This window comes from Acanthopagrus latus, chromosome 18, assembly GCF_904848185.1.
Source record: "Acanthopagrus latus isolate v.2019 chromosome 18, fAcaLat1.1, whole genome shotgun sequence".
In the NCBI taxonomy this organism is placed as follows: domain Eukaryota; kingdom Metazoa; phylum Chordata; class Actinopteri; order Spariformes; family Sparidae; genus Acanthopagrus; species Acanthopagrus latus.
This window is the reverse complement of record NC_051056.1, coordinates 1856816-1881947: the sequence shown is the minus strand read 5'-3', so window position 1 is coordinate 1881947 and position 25132 is coordinate 1856816. Positions and strand designations below refer to the sequence as shown.

The 25132-nt window shown below is 41.4% G+C and overlaps 1 protein-coding gene across 2 annotated transcripts in view; it reads right to left on the bottom strand.

The window, feature by feature from the left end:
- Positions 1-151: 151 nt before the first annotated feature.
- mgat4b (alpha-1,3-mannosyl-glycoprotein 4-beta-N-acetylglucosaminyltransferase B) overlaps positions 152-25132 on the bottom strand; it is a 110702-nt gene continuing 85721 nt past the window's right edge. Inside the window, exons 9-15 of one of the 2 annotated variants that reach the window (XM_037077379.1) lie at positions 23775-23905; positions 23272-23379; positions 20255-20448; positions 19437-19515; positions 10272-10359; positions 4600-4712; positions 152-1796 (exon numbers count right to left, since the gene is read on the bottom strand). In XM_037077379.1, the coding sequence (XP_036933274.1) occupies positions 1773-1796; positions 4600-4712; positions 10272-10359; positions 19437-19515; positions 20255-20448; positions 23272-23379; positions 23775-23905 (737 nt within the window). In that variant the 3' untranslated portion in view covers positions 152-1772. Of the gene's footprint in view, positions 1797-4599; positions 4713-10271; positions 10360-14107; positions 14350-19436; positions 19516-20254; positions 20449-23271; positions 23380-23774; positions 23906-25132 lie in introns of those variants that run through there. The other variant, XM_037077380.1, reaches the window with a different exon arrangement.

Below are 25132 nucleotides of genomic sequence, written 5' to 3'. Positions count from 1 at the left end.
TGCATGAAGTTAAACTCAAAGATTTCCATTTCCCAGCCAGTGGGCTGATGTTCTGTCATTTTCTTTTGATGAAACCTGATGCTAGAAATCTGCCCACCAGCATCCTCACAAAAATCATAGAGTTATGAAACACACAACTACATCCAAAAAACTCATTTAAATTTCTGTCTTTATTACAATTCACAGATTGGATAGAAGATCATTTAAATAGTTTATCTAAAGGATACAAAAGACAAACACAAGATTATAGCAATGCATTCCAGTGCATCTTAGAAAGAAAAGAAACGTCGGGATGTTTCCTGAAGCCCAAAGACGCGCAATTCACATGTGTTCAAACTGTTTTCCATAGTGTGAATGAATGAAGTCTAGATGTGACAGAAGGTGAGCTGCAGAGTCTGGGAGGTGTCAGAGGAAACAGGTTGTTAAATTGCTCTTTTAAATTATTAATTTTGTTCTCTTATATTACTCACATTTGCTCCCCTAAATTAATTATTGGTGCACATTACTTACTGTGAACTCAGTGGGTTTGTTGATTTAAAGGTGACTTTGTTTGAAACGTGAATGTTTTAAGACTAAACCATTGTTTTCTTGTTTTAACAGCATTTAACTGGCAGAAAATGTTAAAAGGAAACTAATTAGCATTTCGTGGGAACCCTTTGACATGTAGCTCGTGTGAGTCCCAGAAGCAAAAGGCAGCGTCTTTACAGAGAAATGAAAATTGAACTTATGGAAGGAGTTTTCAGCAAAGGTTACGACAAGAGACTGAAAATGGAAGAACAATAAAAGATGGGCAGAATCTCTATTTTGCACTGGACTGGAAAACTACAGTACAGTGAAGCACAACAGAGTGGAAACTAGAGTACGGTGTAGTACATTAGAGTACTGTTCAGTACTGTAAAGTACATTAAAGAACTGTGCAGTAATGTGAAGTACATTAAAGAACTGTGCAGTACTGTGAAGTACATTAAAGAACTGTAGAGCAGAACAGAGCAGTTGTCAGTGAAGGCCTCAGTAAACTTAAACACTTTAAAAAAAAGAAATACCAGCAGTCATTGTCAGTAGTTTAAAGCCACAAAGATATGAGCGATGTCTGATGTTGCAGCAAAGGAGTCTGGGTATTTGCTGTGGCTACATGTTTCGGTCTGGGGCTCGCTTCTGCTCTTCATCTTTGTTAAGGCAAATCTTTCACTGATGGAGGGAGAAGATGTGAACCCCAAGCAGCAACTACAGACACATATCAACACACTGAGAGAGCATTCATATGATAGTGTGTACATCTCTACGCATATACGCACATACATGGTTACTGTGCGGGGGTGGGTGGGTACCGATGGGACAGTGTTGGCAGAAAGGTCCGGACTGCAGATAGAAAGAGGCCTTTGAGTCTTTGATTTTGAAGCAGCGGTTTCATCATCAGAAGCTGTGCGGCGCTCTCGCCATACCTCCATAATTACCAGTGTTTAACATTGACTTACTGTATGTACACATAAATACAGACTCTTCAGGATTAATTACAGCATCATCTGAGAGGATTTTCTCTTTTTGCATGTTGTATCAGGCAGGTGTTTCCTGCTTGGTCTGTCTGTGTGTTCTGTGTTGTCAGTCTCTGATCTGATCAGCTCTGCAGTGGCGAGGTCCAGCCAGACGGCGGCGCTGTGGCACCACTGTGGGGATCTGGTGAGCAGGACTGGAGCAGGACGGCAGCTGACGAGCCTCCGGTCAGCTCAGCTGAATGCTCGGAGGTGCTGAGGTAACGCTGAGGGGGGAAAGCTTCAGTCGGCTTTCTTTATGAAGATCTGAGGGAGAAACCAGGAGATCCAGTCAGGAACAGTAACACACATACAGTTATATGATCCAGTATGGACCAGTCCAGACTGATGCTTTATAAGCCTGTTAGGGTCGACTAATTCTGAATTTTAATGATCCAGATATTTTTGCATTTAATAATGTTCAGAAATTTTTCAACTATTTAATTAAAAAAGCGTCTTGAACAACATTTTTACATCATGTGAAGCTAAAAGCCGTCACTGAACTGAGACTGATGCATTCTTTGAAGGGTTAACATGAAGAGACTTTCTCCTCAGTGACCCTTAAAGAAAGATCAGGGGTCAGAGGTCAGGAACTCAGACTGAAGTATTTACCCCACATTCATACTTTAAAGGCAGGAACACACTGGCCCAACTGATGGACGTCTGAAGCGTTTGGGGAGACTCAGATGAGGTCGGGAACAAATATGTTTGGTGTGTTCAGCTGCGCTGGAAGCTTTTGGGGCTGGCGGACGTTGTCTGCTCCGATTCAACATGCTAAGTCGGAGGAGGTGGGCAGTCGGACTGAGCCATTGGATTCTCTGATTGGTGGTGTGCTAGCGAATCAGCACGGTGTGTGGGAGGGGTTGAATACTATGTGCACTATGTTTTTCTATGCACTCCGTTCCGTCATTCACTGTTTTCATGGTTTGGAGTACTGGCAGGAGACTAGCTGTAATGTACGTTCAGGACAAATTAATCTGTGTTCATTTGGTAATGCCTTGCTGCATGTTTAGTATGCAGCTGTTTTTGTCGGAAATAGTTAAGTTTCATTTTGATCGAAAGTGAAGGGAGCTGCGTGCATAAACCTCTCGTCCAGCATCTTTTTTATACACTAGTGCCACCCGCTTACTGCATCTCGTGCAAGCGCAGAACATACACGCTACTGTGGAGTCAGCAGCACGTCGAAGTGGTGTGTTCAATGCAACTTTTCTGCCGAACGGGTCAGACAAGAGGCAACAGAGTGGTCGGACAAAAACAGTTAGCTGTTGGTTTGAGTCTGGGCGGTGTGTGGGGGCCTTAAGATGTCATGAAATTAATCCTTAAACAAAATCTCCTTTTGGGGCCAAATCCAATTGAGTAATTCTGATTGAAAAACTGAGAAGTGATGTTTTTTTTTTTCAATTATAAGATGCCTGGAATTCTTCTGAACAAGTTTTCAAGGATTTATTATGATATGGAAACAACAAGAGTCTAATCTGAGTGTTACTTCTGTTTGTTGAGATTCCTGAAAACCCCTCAGTATTCTCCTGGATCTTACATCCAAGTACACATAGCACTCCTCAAGGACACCTGAGGCCACGTTGAGTCCCTTGAAAGATATTTAGAGGGTCACTGGAAGCAGGTTCCATAACCTGGGAAACATCCCCTTATCTCTTACATCCCCCTCAAAAATGTCTGGAATCTCATTAAACACCAGTTTAACCTCCACAGTGCCATTTTAACCTTGAACCATGGGGCACTTCAAATCTCTGATTTTAAAGGCCAAGAAAACCTATTAGGTAGCCTGAGAATGACATCCCTAACAAGCCCTTGAACTTGGACTTGTAGACTTGGTGAATCTCTGAAATCCCTTGAACTGCCTCCCAAATATCCCACAGTTCCCTTCACAAAAGCCTGGCACTTTGTCAAGGACGTCAACTTCCCTTCATAAATGGTTTGGGTAAATGGGAGGTTGACCTTGCGGATCATTTGTACCCCATTACACAAAAGTCCAGTACCCATTTCACCTCTAGGAACATTTAGATTTCACCACTTCTGTAACATACAGATACACAATTTTCTTAAACCTTTGAAACATCTCTGGGACCTGGGGAACACATTGGACTCTCTCCAGGATGCTTGGAACTCAATCAAAGACCTATCAAGAACTGAAGACAACTCTATAAATCCTTTGACTAAACGCCTCTAGAACCCCTGAAGTTTGTTTTTATGAGGGCTTAGAAAAGTTTAAGCTGGTTCTTTAAAACACTTTGACCTTTGCAGGTATATACCAACTCAATTAAGTAACCTTGAACCCCTTCAAGGAACCATTTATTCAAATTACAGGAAGTTACTTCTGGATGTAGCTCTCCTCAATGCTTGGAAGCCCATCAAAGACCCTTTCAGCTCAACACTCTGTGACTATGCTTTATAAAAGCTTTGGGACACCTTAAACTCATCTACAGAAAACTCCTCTAGAACTTGTCATGCTTCAAACACTTTTGACACACACATTTTCTTACAACTCGTTGAATCTGTGGCCCTTTCAAGAACTCCAGTCACACCTTGATCAAATCCATATAACCTCTACAGGTACCCATTGACTCCAATAAAGAACCTTGAACTCTCTCATTGCCCCCAGAAACATCCTGGAAGAACCCTTTTTTCAAAGTACAGGAAGTAACATTGGATACAACTCTCAAGGATGTTTGGAACCTGATCATAGAACTAACAACAAGTGGAGACACCTCTATGAAACCTTTGCAAGTTTACCTTCAACATATCTAAACAGAAAACACATTATATCTCACAACACCCTCCAGATTGAGCAGATCTTAGCCAAACTCCCTGTGAGCAAGCACTTCGTGAGGGGGCGAAAAACTGCCATTCAACAGGCAGAAACCACGAGCAGAAACAGATTCGATGTTGGGTGACCATCTGCCTCGATTGGTGGGTTGAGAGATACATAAGGAACCTAGAACACCCTCAGTTCCCTCAGAAACCAAACTAAGGAACCCTGTATGTAAACCAAACAAAGTTACACTACACTGGCTTAAATCTGGTTCCAGTGATCCGTCCAAGGTTGTCTCACCTCGCTCAGGATCACCCATACTGGCGAGTCCGTCATCACTGAGAGACGCATGGCCTCCAGGGGCCCGAAGGTGGGGTCCACCTCGCCCTCTGCGATCCCGTGTTGAAAGGTTCCTGGAAGAGATGAAGATCAATAAGATCAATACAGCTGATGGAATCTGTGATATTCTCTGACTCTCAGGATGGTGAACACACTTCGTCCACATCCAGAATGTCCTGTGACCACTTTTAGAAAACCCATGGTAGTTTAGACCGAGAATTGTGTAACTTGTAACTAAATACAAGTACTCAATTACTGTGCTTAAGGACAAATTTAAGGGTACTTGTACTGTATTGTGTCTTGTTTTTCTACTCCTACTTATCTAGTAACGTTACCATTTTCAAACAAAACAAATGAAGTGTGTTGATTAACTTTTACTTTCATACAACAATAAAATCCTGTTAATTTTGGTATCTGGAAGTAGTTTTTCATTGTGATTAAAGTGGTTGCTTTGTACGTAGCAAGAGTCGATTTGTTTGTTTTGCCTAATTGATGCCTTTTAATTTCCGGTGACTTGATTAAAGACAGCGTGTCTTGGATTTGAACATTTCTTACTTCGACAACATCCAGGGGGAGAATCAAACTTGTAAAGTTCTAATGCAACAAAACTGACCAAGATGAAACTAAACAACATTATACTTGACAATAAATCAACAAAACAAAATTAAATAAAATGGAAAAAACTACACTTAACTAAGATAAATCAACTAAAGGGTATGAAACCAAACTAAACTAAACTCAATGAACTAAACAAAATGAAATCTTTATAAAGTTGATCCATTTATTTCAAAATCTAAATTGGATCTAAAGGCAGTTCTGACTCAATATCTCAGCTTTTTAATGGATTTCTTCCCTGTGATATTATTTATTTATTCATCTGTTGATGGAGGTGAGTAATTAAGGGGTTTAAATGCTTTTTGTGCATATTTACAGGGTTATTAATGGTTATTGAGACCCATTACGTTTATCATAGTCCATTAAGTATACCCCTGTGGTTCTGTGATGGTTCCCTCCCTGAATCACTGCTGGTTTTACATTCAGTCAGCTCCATCAGCTCATCTGGCCTCCCGCCGAGCTTCAGACCAGTTTCAGCTCAGTGAAGTTGGTTTTGGTGTGACGGCTCCTCAACAGAGCAAAAATCCCTCAGAGGATTTATTTACTGGGATTATTGTGTTGGCACTGATGCTTCCAGGTACGGATGTGACTGTAATCCCAACAAAGAGCAGTGTCTGGGCTATGTGTTATTGTTTATCACAGGGTATTATCTGTTATTATTAAGGCTTTCACTGAGAGTCCTGTATCATGTGCACAGCTGCTGCAGAGATTTACTCAAGAACAAAGATGAAACAAAGATAACACTGAGACAGTGAAGAAAACAAAACACAACTTGTCTGTCACAACTTGTCAAGTAATCTAGTATTGTGTAATGAGATACAGTTTAGGTGTGTGGACTTTACTTGAGTGTTTACATTTCAGGCTACTTCATTCTTCTGCTCACCTGCATTTTAGAAGCCACAATTTAACTTTTTACTTATTTATTTTGGTAGCTGGTAGTTTCTACTTGCTTTGCAGATTTAGATCATTAATACAAAACATAAATCGACACATTAATTATAATGTGTTTGTAGAATAAAGATACCCAGAAATAAACACGTTGTTGACGTTAGCTAGCTTCATTTTTATCTGCTGACAGTAGCGGCCTATACTGTCAGCGTTGAATGTTGAAAAATTCACAGACACATTCAGTTGTAGTCATTTTTATGCATGTCATATCATGTCACATAACATATACATGAGCTCACTGTCATGTCATGAGGTCGAGGACATGATGATGATCAGACAATTAGACCAGACAGCTGCCAAGAGACCACTGTTCAAGATTGTGACAACATTTATAAGCTTGAAACCACTGGATGTTTCTTTCTGGATGAGGTGTCGGGACACTTTCCAGCTGTGTTTGTGGAGACGGAACCAGGCACTTTAAGAGAAAACCTGATGTTTTCCTGGCACTTACCAAGTGGTATTTGTGCCTAAAGCTATCCAGTCCATGAGCACAGTGATGTCATAGCATATATTCGACAGTTCAACATAAAGAAATACAGAAAAAAAAAAGTTTCAACATATCTGTGGTTCATCTCAGAATCCCTCATTCAACCCCTGAGTTAAACACATATATTAAACTGAGTAATTGTCAGGTGTCACTGAATTTTATGCGAACACCAGGTAACAAATTCATAACTTGGTAAATCTGCACAAAAAGGCTGTTAAAATCCTTTCGTTATGGATAATGCCAAAAGTGTATGAAAGAGCAGGGATATTATGCTACATATGATGCTTAACTGAATTGCTTGCATTAAATTGAAGGAGTATATAAAGTTATAAAAGTGCTGCCGAGTCCTGAATCTCTCAGTTGGTTAATCTGAGGGAATATTTCTACGGAAACAAGCTTAAATAAACAAAAATAACTCTTCTAAATCTTGGACGATGCTCTCAGACACTGAACCGCTTTGCGTTTCTCAGCAGATGCAGGACATCTGAAGGCATCGAGCTGAAATTAATAGAGTGGAGGAGAGCCAGCCCGATCGATCCCGCCGACTCATCTGAAAAATTGATGAAGGGGATAAAGAGCTGCTGGTAATTTATGATGTCAGATCGAAGCTGGCCTCCTTTCCTCCCACCGCTCTCCTGCCGTCATGTTTGCTTCTTTAAATCTTCCTGCATGTCTGTCTGATTATCCTTCTGATTTAAATCTGAATATTTGGTTTGGTCTGTGAGGAAACTAAAATATGAGAATTGACTAAAAAATCTGGAGTGAAAGGAGACACAGTGACACAAACAGGTAGATATACTAGAAACATTTACATATGTAAACACTATAGACTACTATAGATAGACTAATAAGAGATGAATAGATCAAATAGTTATAATAATATATAATAGATATAATATAATATATAACAGAGTTCAACCACTGTTTTTAAAACTTTGAATTGGCTTAATGTGAACATTTAAGTTGAGAACATTCAAACATTTACTAAAATGATCAACAGAATGTGAATAAAAAGCAGTTTTGACATTATGAAGTCTTTAAATGCCTTGGAGATTTTTGTTTTGTTGCTTTATGGTGATATCTTCTTAAGTTAGCATGCTAACCAGCTAACCCCAACCCATCCCCTGGTCTCTGAGCACTCCAAGCAGTCCAAACTGCTATCTGCACAGCTAACTTCGCCAACTAGCAAGGGCAGTTACAGTTAGCAGCACTGGTAAGTCCATTAATATGCTGTTCCCTATTGGTTTAGAGTCTGAAACTGTCAGACTACCAGATCTTACAGAGTGCACCTATAAGTGTATAATCCAATTTATAGTCGCTTCAGTGATTCTGGAGGAACTTCTGATGAAGAGACGTCCCGTTGGTTTCATTTTTAGGACCCAAGCAGGTCTTCACCTGCGAGGTCCCTATTGTTTTTGTAGTGACGACTTTTTTGTCCCAAATGATCACATTTTTCACTGCCTGAACATACCCCAAAACTCATCAAACTTGGAATATAGGTCACACCTGGCAAAACATTTTATAATGTATTGTCGATGATGGTCTGAGCTTTGTCAAAATGTGTCTAGTTAAACTTCCAGTTATGTTTTTGTTTGGGATCCTATGTGTGTTAGTTACTGACATGCTAACCCTTTTTGCAGTGCTTGGGCACGAATCTTAGTAACTCTTGTCCACAGCACCTTTTTGCATTGAATATCTCATTTTGTTAGGAAGCAGGGTGCAACTGCCATTTATTTTGCTCCCCCTTTTTCTCCTGTTTTTGTTAGTTTAGAGAGTTAGGTTTAGCCATTGTAATTTTATTTGTTCTTTTTTTTTCCCTCCCAGGTCAAGTTACTTTGGTCGAGAATAGCCTATTTTGTTTATTTTGGCCTTGGTTCACCCCGAAGAGATGCTTCACTTTGTTTTCTATTTAATTTTGTTTTTGACTGTGTCCACCATGTTGTACAATACTGTTTTTTTTCACTATGAGCTGTGAACAATAAATTACAGCTTTTTTTAAAAAATCTGGTTACAAAAACGTCGTTCTCTGCCTCATTTATGTTGTGCCCCTGTTCCCATAGCCTGTGGCATAACAGTCGGATTAACACGAAACTTGGTACAGTTATTGCCAATGCCCTCCTGAGGATAGGTGACGAAAGGTGCATCCAGGGGGCTCTATAGCGCCCCCTGGAGTAGTAAACATCCAAGCCCGACCTCCTACATGCACATACTGTATATGAGCAACATTTGGTATGCATATACATCATGACCAGACACACAAAAAAACACTGGGGTACCAAACTGTCACTCCAACAGGAAGTCTGCCATTTTGATTCAAAGTTCCCATTTCATCCCCACTCTCATACATTTTCCATGCCTTGTACTAACAAACTCCTCCTACAGATTGAACACCATTCACTTCCAATTCACTCAGTATCCCTAACCCTAACCTTCAACATGAAAAGTTGTCAAAAGCTGTCGCCTACTTGAGACATGGTGGGTGTCATGGTGCCATCCATTTTCATGCATTGCCATGAAGGATTAACTCCTTATAACTTCCAAATACAGTTTCCCATGTTTGTCGTGTTCCATATTCTCCATTTCTCAATCCTATTGAGGATTTTTTTTTCTGACTGGTGATGGAAAGTGTATGACCGAAAGCCACAAATGCGTATACCCCTCTCCAAGCTATGGAAGACGCATGTGGAGATACAGCAGTTGGTGCTTTTCATGGCTGGATTCACTATGCTAAGCGATATTTCCCCCACTGCCAGGGAAAACACTGCTTGTGATATGGATGAGGTGCTGTGGCCAGACCGAAACAGAAGACAGGATGCAACATGCAACTGTAGTAAGTGTAACACTGAACAAAAGAAAAAGGCCTAAGTCATTATGATGAATGGAGAAGAAGTGTTTTCCATTCAGTTTTACATTGAGCACATCAGTGTTCAACTGGTTCTTATAAATGTCCATTCATATGATGGTTTGTGTGTCATTTGAAAACAATACCATTTTGAGAAGAAATAACATTGTTTTGAATGTAAAGTTTCAGTTTGCAGGAGAATTTAGGGGTTTTGCCCATTGCGTGTGTGTTTTTTGATTTGTGTGTAGAGTTCTGAGAGTATGAGGCGTACGTTCAGAAAATGTGTGTAAACAATCGGGAAAAAATTTAATACAGTAATTAATCTGTCACTTCAAACTGTTGTTCTGCTGCAAATACTACCAGTGTCTCTAATAGTGCTACTACTTGTGTTACCATTACTGCTATTAATACACTTCTACTGTTATTTCACCGCTTATATAAGGCTCATAAAATTAAATGAGAATATTCCTAAAACGGTGAACTTTACGTCATCGGCCAAACTTGTAAATGTCCCACAAAACCACTGTGTGTGTGTGTGTGTGTGTGTGTGTGTGTGTGTGTGTGTGTGTGTGTGGAGAAGCAGAGGAATGTGTCCCGAAGAACTTTCCTCTCACTTAGCAAGCAGCTTGTTTCTCTCGTTAAGACTCAAACCGAACTGAGTGAACGTTATTGATCAGCAGCAGATTATTCTACATTATTAATATCCAGGTGAAGCAGCTGATGTGAGAACTCATCACGTACCTATTCTGATGAATCCGTCTTCTGTCCGATGGTACTTTGGTGTTTTCTCTCTCCCCTCTGTCAAGGCCTCTTTTTCTGCCTGGATATTCTGGAAAAACAGGAACACAAGTTAACTGACGTATCAGAGGAATTTATTACAAGAGAGTAAATGATGTTAAAAATGAAGAGAGGGATGGAAACATTAGAACAACTCTGTAAGGATTTTGCTGTATGGGAGTCTGTTGCTGCTGATATTATATATATTTAAATCTTTTTATTGAGTTTTCAAATGCAGACAGTGCAACATACATTCATTTAATGACATTGTAGAACCTCAGAAAACATCAGAAAACATGAAAAATATAAAGAAAGAAAGAAAGAAAGAAAGAAAGAATTTACAACACAAAAAACAACAACATTACAAGCGATAACAAAGTGTATGCTGTCCAGAAGCAAATTTTTCTTTGAAATAGCGTAGAAATGGGCGCCAAATCTTATCAAACCTTTTGATGAGCCTCTTAATGAATATTTCAGCTGTTCTAACTTCAGAAATGACATAACATTGTGTACCCATTGGGAATGTGATGGTGGTTTGGCGGATTTCCACTTTAACAATAACAGTCTCCATGCTAGTAATGATGAAAAGGCCACTGCGTCGCCCTGTGCCACTGACAATGAGATTTCCGTAGGGCAACCCCAAATATGGCGATTGCTGGATCTAATGGTATCTCTTTCTCACAAATATATGTAAAAGTCTCAATAATGGCAGTCCAGAATGGAACCAAGGCAGGGCAGGCCCAAAACATGTGCCAAAGGGTGGCCTCATCCTGATGGCACCAGGAGCAGATCGGGTCGGAAACAAGAACAAGAATCGAGGCAGAATGGTCATTTTGACAGAATTAATTCTGCCCGCTAGCGAGATAGGAAGGACTGACATCAGTTTAAGTCTTGTTTGGCTTTCTCCAATGCTGGCAACATGTTGTATTTGAACAGGTCACTGAATTTATGTGTGACTGAGACACCTAAATATGGGAATCTGTCTCTGGCTACTTTAAATGGGAATAAATTGAAGTCCAATTGTTGTGCAAGGCCATTTATTGGGAATATGATACTTTTAGAAAGGTTAATCTTATATCCTGATACTTTTCTGAATTTTGATATAATATCCAAGGCTTTGGGAACAGAAGAATCTGGCTCCGAAAGGTAGAGAATAAGATAATCATCATATAACAACACTTTCTGTATGTGTCCGTCCCTGTTAAAACCCATCAGGCCTGCCTCTTTTCTTATTGCGATGGCTAATGGCTCTATAGCTATGTCAAACAGGAGTGGGGAGGGCGGGCAGCCCTGTCTCGTACCCCTGTGTAAGGGGAAAGTAGTCTGAAACGAGTCACATTTCAAATGGTCCTTATCCTTTTTGTGCAAAACTGAGATTATGGCTTGTGTCATGGTGGGTGGCAATGTCCCTTGTTCAAGCATCTCTGCAAAAACGTCCTTCAAGATGGGGATCAATTTAGCTGAAAATTTTTTTGTAGAACTCGATGGGAAACCCATCGGGTCCAGGGGCCTTCCCACTCTTCAATCCCTTAAGTGCTTGATCAATTTCCCCAACTACGATCGGCTGTTCAAGTTTCCCCCTATCCACGTCGCTAACAGTTGGCTAGATTCATAAGGAAGCCATCTATCTCCGGTCCATCAACAGCCTCCAATGAATATAGATCCTCATAGAATTTCTTAAACTGATCATTAATATCTACTTGATCTGTGGTTATACCATGAGGGGATTCAATTTCTGCTATATATCCGGTCTCTCTCTTAGTTTTGGTGCCCGCCTGGTCCATCGTGGTCTTGAACTCCTCTCTTAGCTTGTCACATTGGGTTCTTGATGGCTTGTTTTTCCACTTTCTCGTCGATTTTCTTGAGTAGCTCAGATTTCAGTCCTCTTATCTCTAATCCTCTAGTCCTCTAATCGTCTCCTCTTGGTCACCACCAGTCATTTTGTCGTTGTTCTCATCCTTCTCCACCACAATGCTAGCTGAAGCGGCCATGCTAGCCGTGCTCCCGCCTGGCTTTGACTTCGATGCAGGACTAAGATTCATGTCTAAGTCGCTTAGCTTTGTGCTAGCCTGCTTTCTCTTATCCTCATGAAAATGCGAGAACACTTAAAACTGGCAGAGAATGTATTTTTGGTCGAATTAGTTAGGCTTGGTGAAGCGCTCAGCCTAGACGTGTCTTCACATGGCGTTGCTCAAACGGGAAGTCCCTCAAACTGGAAGTCCCAGGCTGCTGATATTAAATATTTATTTCTTTTTAAAGTGTTAATTTGAAATGCAAAATGCAAATTTAATTTTCATGTTTGAAAAAATAAAGCACCAATGATGCTCAATGAGAAACAGACATCCAGTTTGTTTGGTGAGCTCCTGCAGGTTAAAAACTCATTAGCAAAGTTATGGATCTGATGTAAACAACACTCAAAAATAGTTCAAAGGACCAGTCTGCAGTTCTATTCGAAGAATAAGCAGAGAAAGATGTTCATTGGCTGAAACAAACAGAGTTTTACTGTGTTTGTATGTGGCAGACCCTGCCACCTTTCTAGCTTGAAACACTGTTCTGGGACCATATTTTCCTCTAAGAACAGCTTGTTTATTCACTCTTGGAGATACACTATATTACCAAAAGTATTCGCTCACCTGCCTTTACTCATTCTATGAACTGAAGTGCCATCCCATTCCTAACTCATAGAATTCAATATGATGTCGGTCCACCTTTTGCAGCTATTACAGCTTCAACTCTTCTGGGAAGACTGTCCACAAGGTTGAGGAGAGTGTTTATAGGAATTTTTGACCATTCTTCCAAAAGCGCATTGGTGAGGTCACACACTGATGTTGGTCGAGAAGGCCTGGCTCTCAGTCTCCGCTCTAATTCATCCCAAAGGTGTTCTATCGGGTTCAGGTCAGGACTCTGTGCAGGCCAGTCAAGTTCATCCACACCAGACTCTGTCATCCACGTCTTTATGGACCTTGCTTTGTGCACTGGTGCACAGTCATGTTGGAAGAGGAACGGGCCCGCTCCAAACTGTTCCCACAAGGTTGGGAGCATGGAATTGTCCAAAATGTTTTGGTATCCTGAAGCATTCAATGTTCCTTTCACTGGAACTAAGGGGCCAAGCCCAGCTCCTGAAAAACAACCCCATACCATAATTCCTCCTCCACCAAATTTCACAGTTGGCACAATGCAATCTGAAATGTACCGTTCTCCTGGCAACCTCCAAACCCAGACTCGTCCATCAGATTGCCAGATGGAAAAGCGTGATTCATCACTCCAGAGAACGCGTCTCCACTGCTCTAGAGGCCAGTGACGGCGTGCTTTACACCATTGCATCCGACGCCTTGCATTGCACTTGGTGATGTGTGGCTTGGCTGCAGCTGCTCGGCCATGGAAACCCATTCCATGAAGCTCTCTGCGTACTGTACTTGGGCTAATCTGAAGGTCACATGAAGTTTGTAGCTCTCTAGCAATTGACTGTGCAGAAAGTCGGCGACCTCTTTGCACTATGCGCTTCAGCATCCGCTGACCCCTCTCCGTCACTTTACGTGGCCTACCACTTCGTGGCTGAGTTGCTGTTGTTCCCAAACGCTTCCATTTTGTTATAATAGAGCTGACAGTTGACTGTGGAATATTTAGGAGCGAGGAAATTTCACGACTGGATTTGTTGCACAAGTGGCATCCTATGACAGTTCCACGCTGGAATTCACTGAGCTCCTGAGAGCGGCCCATTCTTTCACAAATGTCTTGTTTCACAGTCTGCATGCCTGAGTGCTTGAATTTATACACCTGGGGCCAGGCCAAGTGATTAGAACACCTGATTCTGATCATTTGAATGGGTGAGCGAATACTTTTGGTAATATAGTGTATATTTTCATCATTAGCTCATTAATAGTGTAAATATTAAAATTCTGAGTTTGAATTTTTTCTATAAAACTGCATAATGCTCCTTTAAATGGATGACTGGCCTTGCTCCTTCCTGTGTTGTGGACATGCTCACTGAAGACACAACGGAGAGATCCTGCACATGTTCACATGAAGGTCTTCACCATACCTGTAATTAATACATCAGCTCATTATTCTCTTCAATAACACCTTTTCATCTGATTCCTTTGACTGTGTTGTTGATTTATTTATTTTGTTTATATGTTTGTAGAGATGTTTTATATTCCTATCTTATATATATCCTATCTATTGTATATGATTTTGTCATGTTTGGTGTTTACATGACTTTTTATGCTGCCCTCATGATTATAGTTCATAAAATCAAACACGTATTTTTAAATTTTTCTTTGACAGTTTGAAAAAATCCTTGTTTGCTTTTTTCTCCAAGAACTGATCAATGATACTGACAACTCTCACGCGTCTGTCCAGTTTGTTTCCAGACTTTATGCTAAGCTAAGCTAACTGAATGTTGTCTGTTGCTTCAAATGTAGCTTCATATTAAAGTTTTATATAAATATTTTATATTGAACACATTTCAGTGAGAGGGGTGTTGATCTTCTCATTTACCTCTCTGCCAGAAACCAAAAGTGTCCCAAACTGTTGCATAATGACTTTAAATCTTCTTGAAAACACAGTTACAAGATTACACGTTCATTACCTGTTTCTTAATGCACATGTGAATGAGTTCAGGCACTTACAATTTCCCACTTCAAGCACCGATTAACTGTTTTTAAACACGTTATTCTTTTGGGCCTCTTTTGCAAAATCAACTGTGTCAAATCACTTGGCACGTTTTTACCGCATTGTTCCCTCTGGCAGAACCGAGCCACAAGCCGGAGATCCAACATGAAGACACAAACTGAAAAACACGAAGCGGACTAATCATCACTGTGTCTCTCTTTGTTAGTTTTTAGAGAAGAAGCTGAAATCCAAATTCTTCTCAGAAACAGAATCACTGACGGTGATTAAAAATGAAAAAACTCTTAAATCTCAGACATCTCTTCTTGTTTTTGTCATCTTGATTAACCACATCCTTCCTTCCCATCAGTCCCTGACATCATCTCCCTCTCCTCCTCTCTCCTGGTCAGTGTTACCCCAGCAACCACCTCCACCTCCTCTCTCTCCCTCAGCCTGCTCTAGGTGTCAGCTGATTTTTTGTTTTTTTTGTTTTTTTTACTCCTCCCTCTCCTCTGCTGAGGTTGATCTCAGCCGGGGATCCTCTTCCTCTCTGTATCTGTCGCTCTGTCCCGCTGTGACACTTAGTCTTAATCAGCCTTCATCTTACAGGAGACCACAGAGGAGGAAGAAGCAGTGATCCATCACTCTGCCTCGGCTCCCAGAGAGTCTGTCCTCAGTAATATCAGGTGTTGATGTGTGAGTAGTGAAACAATATAATTTGGTACAGATCCATCACACAGCTGATCTCTTGTTACAGATAAAGTTGATTTATTTCCAATTATGAAATGGGTTCATTTAAAAAAAAAATATATATTTTAAGTATTTTTTTGGCCTTTTCTGGCTTTATTGATAGTACAGTTTGAAGAGGAGAGTGATAGAAAACAGGGTAAGAGAGGGGGAGTGACACGCAGCAAAGGGACCTGGGCCAGGAGTTGAGCCCAGGTCCGCTGCAGCGCCTCGGCACTTGGGTCGCGCGCGCTAACCGAGCTAAGCAGCGCCCCGGGGTTCAACTTATATTTGAGTTGTGTAAAGTTATCATGCTGCACTCATCAAGTTAATATCTGAGCTCTGGTAACACTAAACTTAAACATCTTACAGGGCAAGAAGCTTTTCTTTTTTTCAACTTAGATTTTATTAGCTTTTTTGACACAGAAATGGCAAGGGGGTTTGAAGTTTCCATGTTAGTGTACAGGGTAGACGGGGATAAAACAAACAAATAAAACAAAATGGAAGACACCACCTCAAAACACGTTAACAAATATCCTCTTCTTTTTGACCATTTTGAAATGTATAAGTCATTCTTCAGTCTGAGTAAAAATGTCAGTCTCTTTATCTCATTGATCTCCGCGATCACCTTAAGCCAATTGTCTACCATTGGTGGATCAGTCTGTAACCATTTACGAGTTATTGCTTTCTTTGCTGCTACTATCAGTACATTCAGAAGATATCTATCATTTCTTGTTATTTCTTCAGGAAGGTCACCCAAATAAAGTGATGTACATGTAAACGGAATCTTCCTCCCACGAATATGTTGCATCATTTTCCGTCCCCAAGTACATCCCCAAAATAATTATATCTTTGGGCAGCTCCAAAAGATGTGGTGGTGGTCTGCTCCATCATTCCCACATTTTCTCTAACAGTTATGATCTACTGATGTTAGGTATGTCATCAGGTATGTCATTTTAGAAGTAAAAAAAAAAACAGACAAGGTTCTTCCAACAGAATTCACGCCAATACATGGAGCAAGAGGTAGAGATGGCAGTTTTCACATGTTCGCCCATTGCTGATTGGATATCTTATCATTTAATTCTTTTTCCCATCTCTCCTTTATGTAGAATGTAGTAGCCCCCCTCCCCTTTGTTACTCCCTGGTAGAAACCACTGATTTAGAGCCACCCATGTATGCTTTAACTGTTAATTGCATTATTTCATTAGGATCCGTAATTGCCTAATTTTTCCCAATTTCTTTCAAAAAATATTGCCGTAGCTGTAGGTGTTTAAAAAAAATCACATTTTTCTGAGTTATATCAGTGTGTGATCATTTTGTCATGTATTTTTCACCATTATGGTACAGTAAGGAATAATACCTTTTTTTGACAAGCATTTAAATCTAGAATCCATACAGTTTAGTTTAAATTCTGTGTCATGTGCAAACCAAATAAGTTTTTTCAGCTGGGTCCACAAATGTAATTGCTTAACCACATCAAACCAGGTGTGCAAAGTGAATGAGGGAAGTTGACTCAAGTGGTCCTGACAAGTTATTGTTCATTTATGATCTCCAGTCATTGCCTGTATCGGGACACCATTACATTCAATCTCCATCTCCTTCCACCTTGCCTTATATTCACTATCACACAAGAAAAGGTCTTTGATTGGGCAGTGTGGTAATTATCTCTAAGATTAGGTAGAGACATACCGCCTCCCACCCTACTGGTAGTTAAAGTACTGTATTTTACCCTTGGTTTCTTACCATTCCTAATAAATTGTGAATTTTTTTTGTCCCATTCCTTAAATTGACTGTTGGGATCTTAACTGGTAGTGACACAAATACATACAGCAATCTGGGTAGAATAGACATTTTTATTGTGTCACTTCTTGCACTAAAATTTAGTAGGGATGTTGACCAACTATCAAAATCCTCCTTCATTTTCTTGTTTACAGTTTCATAGTTTTTTTTATACAAGTCACCAGGACAATGTGTTAACCAGACCCCCAGTTATTTGATTGCTCTTTGAGACCAGTCGGTAGAGATTCTTTGCTTAAGCCCAGACAAGCGATTGTAATTAAATGTTAATATTTGTGTTTTTTGTAGATTGAGTTTATAGCTTGAATATGTGGTAAATATGTCAAGGAGATCCAGCAGGGCAGAGAGACAGACATCTGGATTACGGATGTATAGCAAGACATCATCAGCATACAGTGCTATTTTGTGTTCCCTATTATTGACCATAATTCCCTTTATTGTACAGTGTATATCGTATAAGTCCTCCTTATTGCTTGGGCCAAGGGTTCCATGTAGAGTGCAAAAAGGGCTGATGAAAGGGGGCATCCCTGGCGGGTAGAACTTTCTAGTTTTATACGATCAGTAAGACGACCATTTATCCTGATTCTTGCTGTAGGGGCGGAGTATAATGTCTTTATACTATTAATGGATTTTTCAGTAAATCCAAACCGCTCTAAGACTAAAAACAAATATTCCCAGCTAACACGATCAAAAGCTTTTTAAGCTTCCACACCGGCTAAGACGGCAGTAGTGTTAGATTTTTTTAGTGTTGTGTATTATGTAAAGGGAGCATCTAATATTATTTTGTGTTTGGCGTCCCTGGACAAAACCACTTTGGTCAGTATTGATTAATTCAGCGATGAAAGAATCCAGTCTCTTGGACATGATGGAGGCATATAGTTTATAATCCTCATGTAAGACTGAAATTGGTCTGTATGAGCTACATAGCATTTTGTTCTTGCCTTCTTTTGGAATGACTGAAATAACAGTTTCGCTCCATGAAGGCAAAGTTGTCCTTTTATCAAGTGTCCAATTAAAGGAGTTTAAAAGTACCAGAATTAGAGTCACTGCCCTGCCATCTTCACAAACGCATCCATCTGCTAGTGGAGAATCAGCCCTACAGGATGTAGGGGCTCCCTCTTTGCAGCAAGCAAAGTCTCTCTGCTTCTTGAGCCAAATGGTCATTTAGTTTCTTCATGGTCAGCTTTTTTTTTTTCCTTCTCTTATTTAAATACCTGGGATTAAGAGGAAAACATAAAACTAGAATACAGGTGTTTAAAAGTTGGGGAGAAGGGGTGTTTAAATTAGTGAGTCTATGTTAAGAATTGCATCACCTGCATATTATACAAATTTTTATGGAGCATTTTCCTCCACAACTTTAACTGTGCGATATCATATAAACAATACCTTGTGGTGTCTGATAATACAGTATTCACACTTGTTGTTGGTGTAAATCTCAGAGAGTTACGTCTTCAGGTTTTATATATCTCTGCCCAGGTTTTGGATAGCTTTAGCGATGGTTAAGTCGCCCTCCTCGCCACCTGACTCCATTCTTCACACGCTGGGTTTGCTGTCTCTTGATTTCTTTTCTTTACCCTTGTCATTGTCTTTGTTTTTCCCCAGTGCTTTCTTGCATTTAACCCCAGTCATTCTAGGTCATTTTAGTTTATTCTAATTGTAATTTTCGAGTTCTAGTGGAGTTTAATGTCAAAGTGACCGGGAGACTTATGCCACCATCTTGAGACTATGCCGCCATCTTGAAGCGCTCACCAGAAGTCCAAGAAGCTTTTCTTTAATGTCCAGATTCACCAGCATACCTGAAGGTCAGGGTTTTATCTGTTTTCTCTTTAAACATTTGTCTGTAAGCTGCTAATGTTTCTTGAACTGTCAGTCTTCTTTTCAGAGGCGTCAACATCAGATCTCAGCTTTTAACTTAGTGAGAAAGTTTTTATCGCTGATAGAAAAATTTTGTAATTGATAATTGGTTCAGTAACTGGACTGGATTTCAAGACTCACATCGAATGGCAGAACCTCCACTGACGTGTTGAACAGCTTGTCTCCTGGATGTTCAATGTTTCCGCTCCGAAAGAAATACCTGGAAGATAAAGAGAGACGGGCAGAGTCAGAGAGGCTGTTCAGTATGTGTTGAATAAAACTCAATTCTGCTGGTTCCTCTATATGAACATATAATATTTTGAGACTGCTAATATTGGGTATTACCCTATAGGAAGCTCTTGGGAATCCAAGTTTGTGTTACCAGGCAGGAAGTTGCCTTGAGACCATATCAATCTTTGTATGCTTCAGTACACTGTGACCCTGTTCTCCTGAAATCCTGTGACTCTTCGTTCAGTCTGCACCCTGATACAGCCTTGTATCTTCTGGTATCTGTTAAAACATATAACATCTGGTGCCCCTGTGTCCCTGACATCTTGAACACATGGTGCCACCTGGACCCTCTGAGACTCCTGGTCCTCTGGTAACATTTGGTACCTCTTACCTCAGGGCTCTCAAACTCAAATTACCTAGAGGCCACTGTTGTCATCTCGTTCAGGTATTATTAGACAGCACAACATTTCAGAAATCCTCTGGTACCCTCGTACCCCCGTAGCCTTCCTCCAGCTCTTGTAGCCAGTGAGGATTGCTAACCCCTCGTGCCCCTTGCTGGCCCTAAGCCCCCATCACCCTCCCTGGTGTCCTTTGAATCCTCTCACATCCTCTAAACTCTAGTACTCTTGGTTCCCCCTGAGAACATGTCAGGTGTCACCTGGTACCCTCCACAGCCTGTACCCCCTTCTAGCACTGTACCTCGAACCCAGTAAGTCTTTTGTACCAACCTCTCGATCCGGACAGGTGTGAAAAATCGTATCCGTATGAAGTCCCCTGCTACAGGTGTGAAGGCCCAGAAGAAGTCCTCCCCCAGGTAGGCTTTCTCCAGGGTGAAGTGCTGGTAGGTCTTCAGGCTGGTCGTCACCTCTGCCAGTGGGTTGGCATGACCCTTATGGAGGGTCTGTTTCCCAAAGTCCTTGTCCTGGAGCCAAGCGGGAGTGAAAGTGTTCATACAGCCAAACACATTCAGATATTTGGCACTCATTTCTCCACACGGTTTGTATTTGTTGCCTCACTGTGTCACTGCAGAGTCACCAGAAACACTGAGATGACATCACTGTGCACTGATAAGCACATGATCAGAACCGTTAGTCATTCCAGACTGCCAACAGCCTTTTACACTAGACTGGTATCATTGCCAGGCTTGCTAGCTGTCCTTGATGACTAATTTAGCTTCAGTTCAGTGCAGAGATACTTGCAGAGACACTCACAGAAAAACTCATAGAGATACTCGCCGAGACTGACAGAGACACTGACAGAGACACAGAGACTCACAGAGACACTGACAGAGACACAGAGACTCACAGAGACACTGACAGAGACACTGAGAGAGACACAGAGACTCACAGAGACACTGAGAGAGACACAGAGACTCACAGAGACACTGAGAGAGACACAGAGACTCACAGAGACACTGACAGAGACACAGAGACTCACAGAGACACTGAGAGAGACACAGAGACTCACAGAGACACTGACAGAGACACAGACTCACAGAGACACTGACTCACAGAGACACTGACAGAGACACAGAGACTCACAGAGACACTGAGAGAGACACAGAGACTCACAGAGACACTGACAGAGACACAGAGACTCACAGAGACACTGAGAGAGACACAGAGACTCACAGAGACACTGACAGAGACACAGACTCACAGAGACACTGACAGAGACACAGACTCACAGAGACACTGACTCACAGAGACACTGACAGAGACACAGACTCACAGAGACACAGAGACACTGACAGAGACACAGACTCACAGAGACACAGACTCACAGAGACACTGACAGAGACACAGACTCACAGAGACACTGACAGAGACACAGAGACTCACAGAGACACTGACAGAGACACAGACTCACAGAGACACTGAGAGAGACACAGAGACTCACAGAGACACTGACAGAGACACAGACTCACAGAGACACAGCCTCACAGAGACACTGAGAGAGACACAGACTCACAGAGACACAGAGACTCACAGAGACACAGACTTACAGAGACACTGAGAGAGACACAGAGAATCACAGAGACACTGAGAGAGACACAGAGACTCACAGAGACACTGACAGAGACACAGACTCACAGAGACACAGACTCACAGAGACACTGAGAGAGACACAGAGACTCACAGAGACACTGACAGAGACACAGACTCACAGAGACACAGACTCACAGAGACACAGACTCACAGAGACACTGAGAGAGACACAGAGACTCAGTTTCTTGAGATGAAGCATGATGTCTCTGTTTCTTTATTTTCACTCCAGTAATTATTTTAGACTTTTCCATATGAACAAATCTCTTGACTCTGTTATTACACGCCTCTCCACAGTTCAATAAATCCCACTTCCACTTTAATTCTTTTAATTTAACTTTAATTTTGAAACCAAGACTGATTTTCTTACTAAACCACAGTGAACGTTTCAGGCTGGAGGGTAATAGCTATGTTTAGCCTCCGTCTACAGCTTCCCATGCTGGCCAGCCTCATCGGGAAAGCGGTGGTCCGGGACGGCCAGATCAATACTCAATTGATTGGGCCAGATTGCAGCAGCAGTCAGCGGGGCTAATATCCATCGCTCTTAACACAGTAATCAGAGGCGAGCCGCGGCGTTCAGCTCTGAGCTGCTGGCAGGAAGAGAAGCTGCCACTGCTGTGAGATACTGCAGTTTGTGTGTGAACGCTTGCTGAGCTGCCGACTGCAGAGGCTTTTAATCTTCATTTCCACAGACTTAACTTGGACCGAACCAAACCTTTTTCAAACTCACTAAACTCTACACTTTACACTGGCTGCTGACCAGTACCACCAGTCTACTGCTCAGTGCTACCGGAGGTACAGAAAACTTTGACTTGCAGCTCAGATATAATGTCTTATTTTACCAGCCAAGAACATGAGAGAAGACAATTCTGCAGCACAGATTTCCATCCAGTATGTGCCCTGCATGTACACAGGGGTGCAGGTGGAGCAGGGCTGAAGCGTGGGAGTGGAGAGGTTCTGTCCTGCTGTTAGATTTGTCTTTGATTTCACTGACTTCAACATGAATCTTTGCCAACTTCATTTATCTTCCATGATTACAATCCTTCCGGGAGCGGATGCACACGTACAGTACAAAGACATGTCTCCATACATCCCACTGAACACCAGCTTCTACAGAGTCATCCTGAGACTGAATCTAAACCAGCAGACACATGAACACTGTGTATTTTGTTTTTTATAGCACGACAGTAAACAATGTGTTGTTGTAAATAAATGACTTCATTATTAAATATACCTGTTTGTCCCAGTGTGGCAGTGGGGCTCTAACCTACAAGTGTTTGCACTTGTGAAGAAAATGATTTGCCTCAGTCAGCAACAGGCCCGAGGGCAGAGTTGAGCTGAGCCTCAGGCTGGATGTTTGTCAGCTAGTCAGACATGATTTAATGAAACAATAGCAGCTCCATGTGAGCAGCATTTCAATCTGATCCTGAAACAAGACGTCAGCATCACTGGAGTTATCTCGTCTGATTTCCTAAAACACTATTATTAACTTGAGCCATGAAAAACATGAAATATAGCAACAGTCCAGGGCAAATGGAAGTTATGTGGCAACAGTGTCATGAGAAATAAAATATTTTCATTTAAACGTATACATGTGAACTAAATGTGCCTTTAAATCAAACATGAAAAGTGACTAATGGACATAAAAGGATTAATCTAATCTGCTGCTGGATGACCTCTCACACACACACACAGGTTACCTTGAGCTTCTGTATTTTTCCAGCCAGAGACGAGTGTGTGCCGACATGTTGGAAGAGAGACGGTTTGAAGCGAATCCTCAGGTTGGCTTTCTGTCTGTCACAGTGTTTCTGACAGAGACACAAATGCATTATCTTTATGAATCCTCAGAACATCCCAGCAGAACATCACAACAGAACATCCCAACAGAACATCCCAACAGAACATCACAACAGAACATCACAACAGATCATCACAACAGAACATCACAACAGAACATCACAACAGAACATCACAACAGAACATCACAACAGAACATCACAACAGAACATCACAACAGAACATCACAACAGAACATCACAACAGAACATCACAACAGAACATCCCAGCAGAACATCACAACAGAACAGCTGCTGAGGAAGAACACAGGATCAGTTGATCTTCAGTCTCTGTTCTGATGTTTCTTTCTGCAGACTGACTGTAAAGACTTCTGTTGGTGCTCATGAGATCAGTGTCAGATACTCACTGCATCCTTTTCTGGATTGCACACTTTGACCCACATGATGTGGTCCAGCAGCCAGTCGATGGGTTTGTCTTTGTAGAACATCAGCATGAACTCCACTATGAGCGACAGGTCCAGCGACTTGAACATCTTACCTGTCAGAGAATAAGATGGTTTAGATTGGTCAGTGAGAACAGCTCAGCTGTCAGAGTCTGATCTGAAACATTTAGTTCTTACTTCCAATTCTCAGCTTCTACTTTTCTTGTTCGGAATAACCACACAGTTTGATAATTAAGATTTATTTGATGGAGACAATTGCAATCAAGATTCATACATTTTGTCACTAGCAAGCTAGCTTGTTATAATGGACAGGAAAAAACGGGCATTTAATTTTAGCTGTTAATGTGTCAGTAGGGGGATGATAAAATAATAATACATGGTCTGTGACACTTAAAGCTAGCAGGCTAACAACAGCGTTACAACAGGCACTCCAACAGGCTAACATGAATGCTAGCTTCTCCAACAGGCTAACATCAGTGTCAGCTTCAATGTCATTTCTTAACAACAATGGTGCTGCTCATTTTGAATTCAGTCCTGGGTCTGTGGCCTCTCAACATATGTATTTCTTCAGTTAGCTCTGCTGTAGGCTTCAAGCTATATTCCTCTCCCGAAATAAGATCCTTCCTAAATAAACTTTGAGCTGAGATCAGATCTGAGTCATCAACGCTTCCTTTCATCCAATCAATCAGAGCTCAGAGGAGCTGCTGCTCAATGCTAAATCCATCTTTCTAATCTCATGTTCACTGGTTGGTTTGTTTTCTGAATGAATCTGAACCTTTCTTTGGCAGCAGCGAGCCTCCTGCTCAGCCAGCCGGGCTTGTTTCAGACTGAATTTGATGTGGAGATGATAGAGTGAGGTAGAGACACAACCAGAGAGAGAGAGAGAGCGAGAGAGAGAGAGAGAGAGAGAGAGAGAGAGAGTGATTTCAAGATAGATGGAGGTGAATACAAATGGAGGAGAGGAGCGATGGAGCCCAGCAGGAGTCTCGGCCTTGAGCTGGATGATGTTGATTTCACTCGCGGATGTTTCTTCTCCATCCAGACTGCCAGAGTGTCACATCCTCCTCCACGTCCTCCCCAGTCCTCGTTTTTGACCTTAGGATTCCTCCCTGACCCCGAGTTGCCTGCGAGCAGCGGCTGCTTTAATAAATTCATCAGGGTGAAGCTGACTCACTGAATTAAATCAGACAGAGCAGAGAGCTGCAGTGCTGCAGGGCCGCTCTGTAATTCAGCTGTTCAAATCTTGCATTTGCTAAGTTTAGCTTCAGTCCAGCCTTGTTTACATCTGCAGGGGGTTTTTATTCTGTTGCCTCGTCGCACAT